Source organism: Pistacia vera, unplaced genomic scaffold, assembly GCF_008641045.1.
Source record: "Pistacia vera cultivar Batoury unplaced genomic scaffold, PisVer_v2 Contig164, whole genome shotgun sequence".
Classification (NCBI taxonomy): Eukaryota; Viridiplantae; Streptophyta; class Magnoliopsida; order Sapindales; family Anacardiaceae; genus Pistacia; species Pistacia vera.
In genome coordinates, this window is record NW_022195726.1 from 721,257 (window position 1) to 723,140 (window position 1,884).

The 1,884-nt window shown below is 36.1% G+C and overlaps 1 protein-coding gene across 1 annotated transcript; it reads left to right on the forward strand.

Moving 5' to 3' along the window:
* Nucleotides 1-319: 319 nt before the first annotated feature.
* On the forward strand, nt 320-820 carry LOC116125402. Its single transcript, XM_031411139.1, has one exon. The coding sequence runs from the start codon at nt 320-322 to the stop codon at nt 818-820; it is 501 nt and encodes a 166-aa protein (XP_031266999.1).
* Nucleotides 821-1,884: the final 1,064 nt, after the last annotated feature.

Sequence of the window (1,884 nt, forward strand, 5' to 3'; positions counted from 1 at the left end):
TTAAATTACACTAGAGGACAATGGTTGGTGCCATTGGATTATGTAATTCGTTTGTTAGCTTTATTTACATTTGAGTTTAATAGAATGATGTAAACTAGAAGTTTGTTGACCAACCTAATCATTAGATTTTAGCTTGTTCACTCCTGTGAAGTTTTGAAATAGAAATGATGGGATTTCAGCCCACTAGGGAGACCAACGAGCCTTCCCGAGTTTAATAGTAAGGGCTATTAAAGCTTGAGTAAAATAGTGGGAGTTATTAATTAATATAATATGATATCAACTCTGTTTATTTTGCAATATTGTAGATTCACACTTCATAATGACTACGTCTACCCTATCACTACGATCTATCATTGAAAAAGATGAAAGGTTTGATGGCACAAACTTCATTGACTGGTATCAAAATCTTAGGATTGTAATTAAATCAGAGAAGAAACTATACATCATTGATGAACCTGTTATGGAAGTGCTTGAACCCAAGGCTACTCCAAAAGCAAGAGATACTTATCAAAAGTATCTCGATGATGCTGACATTATGCAGTGTTTGTTGTTGTCATCAATGATGTCTGATCTGCAAGAGCAATATCAGCATTTGGATGCTAGTTCTATCATAACAAATCTCAATGAACTCTTTCAGAATCGTGCTAGACACAAACGCTATGAGGCATCAAAGACATTGTTTAGATTCCAAATATCTGACGAAGCCCAAGTTGGCCCACATGTAATCAAGATGATTGGTTACATCCAAAGGCTTGAGACTTTTGGTATTTTAATGGATGCAGAACTTTCCATGGACCTTGTTCTACAATCCTTGTCTTAATTCTTCTCCCAATTCATTTGAACTTCAATATGAATGCAATGGAGAAATCTCTCTCAGAGCTTTTGAGTATGCTGAAAATAGAAGAGAAGGACATGAAGAAGTCTAAACCAACGTTGTTAGTTGCTACTGCACCTGGAAAAGGAAGGGGTAAACAAGGCAAAGGAAAGGCTAAGGCCAATCCTAGGTTTAAGCCTAAAACCCAAGACTTTCTAAAGCCTGGAAGTGTGAGCAAGGACGGGAAGGTGGTTTGCTTATACTGTGGAAAGCCTGGCCATTGGAGGAAACATTACAAGGCCTTTTTTGGAAACAAGAAGAGGAATTCTACATCTTCTAAAGGTAGGTATATGATTGAAATAAATCTTTCTCATGTTATATCTTGGGTCATTGACATTGGATGTGGTTCTCATATTTGCACTTCTGTGTAAGGACTACGACAGAGTAGATCGCTCGATCGAGGAGAGATGGACCTCCACGTTGGAAATAGAGCGTGAGTCGTTGCATTGGTCATAGAAATTTATTAATTATTTCTACCTTTGGGCCTTGTATTAGAACTTTTGAATTGTTATTATGTGCCTTTAGTTTCAAAGAACATAATTTCTATGTCCGCTTTAGATAGTGATGGATATCAATTTTTTATTTCTAATGGATCGTTGTCTTTTAGTTTAAATGGTATTTATTATGGAACTACTAGATTACATAATGGTCTGTATATTCTAAATTTAAATAATAATGAAATATCCAATCTTGAGAATAAGAAACCCAAGAATGGTGACTTTAATGAGGCATATCTTTGGCATGGTAGGCTGGATCATGTTAACCAAACTCGCATTGCAAAGCTCCACAAAGATGGAGTTTTGGACCCATTTGACTTCTGGTCTTATGAGATATGCAAGTCATGAATATTAGGCAAAATGACCAAGTCACCTATCATTGGACATGCTACAGAATAGTTAGGCATCATCCATAGTGATGTATGTGCACTACTAATAGTACAAGCCAGAGGTGGGTATTCTTACTTCATCACTTTTACTGATGACTTCAGTAGATTTAGTTATTTCTACTTA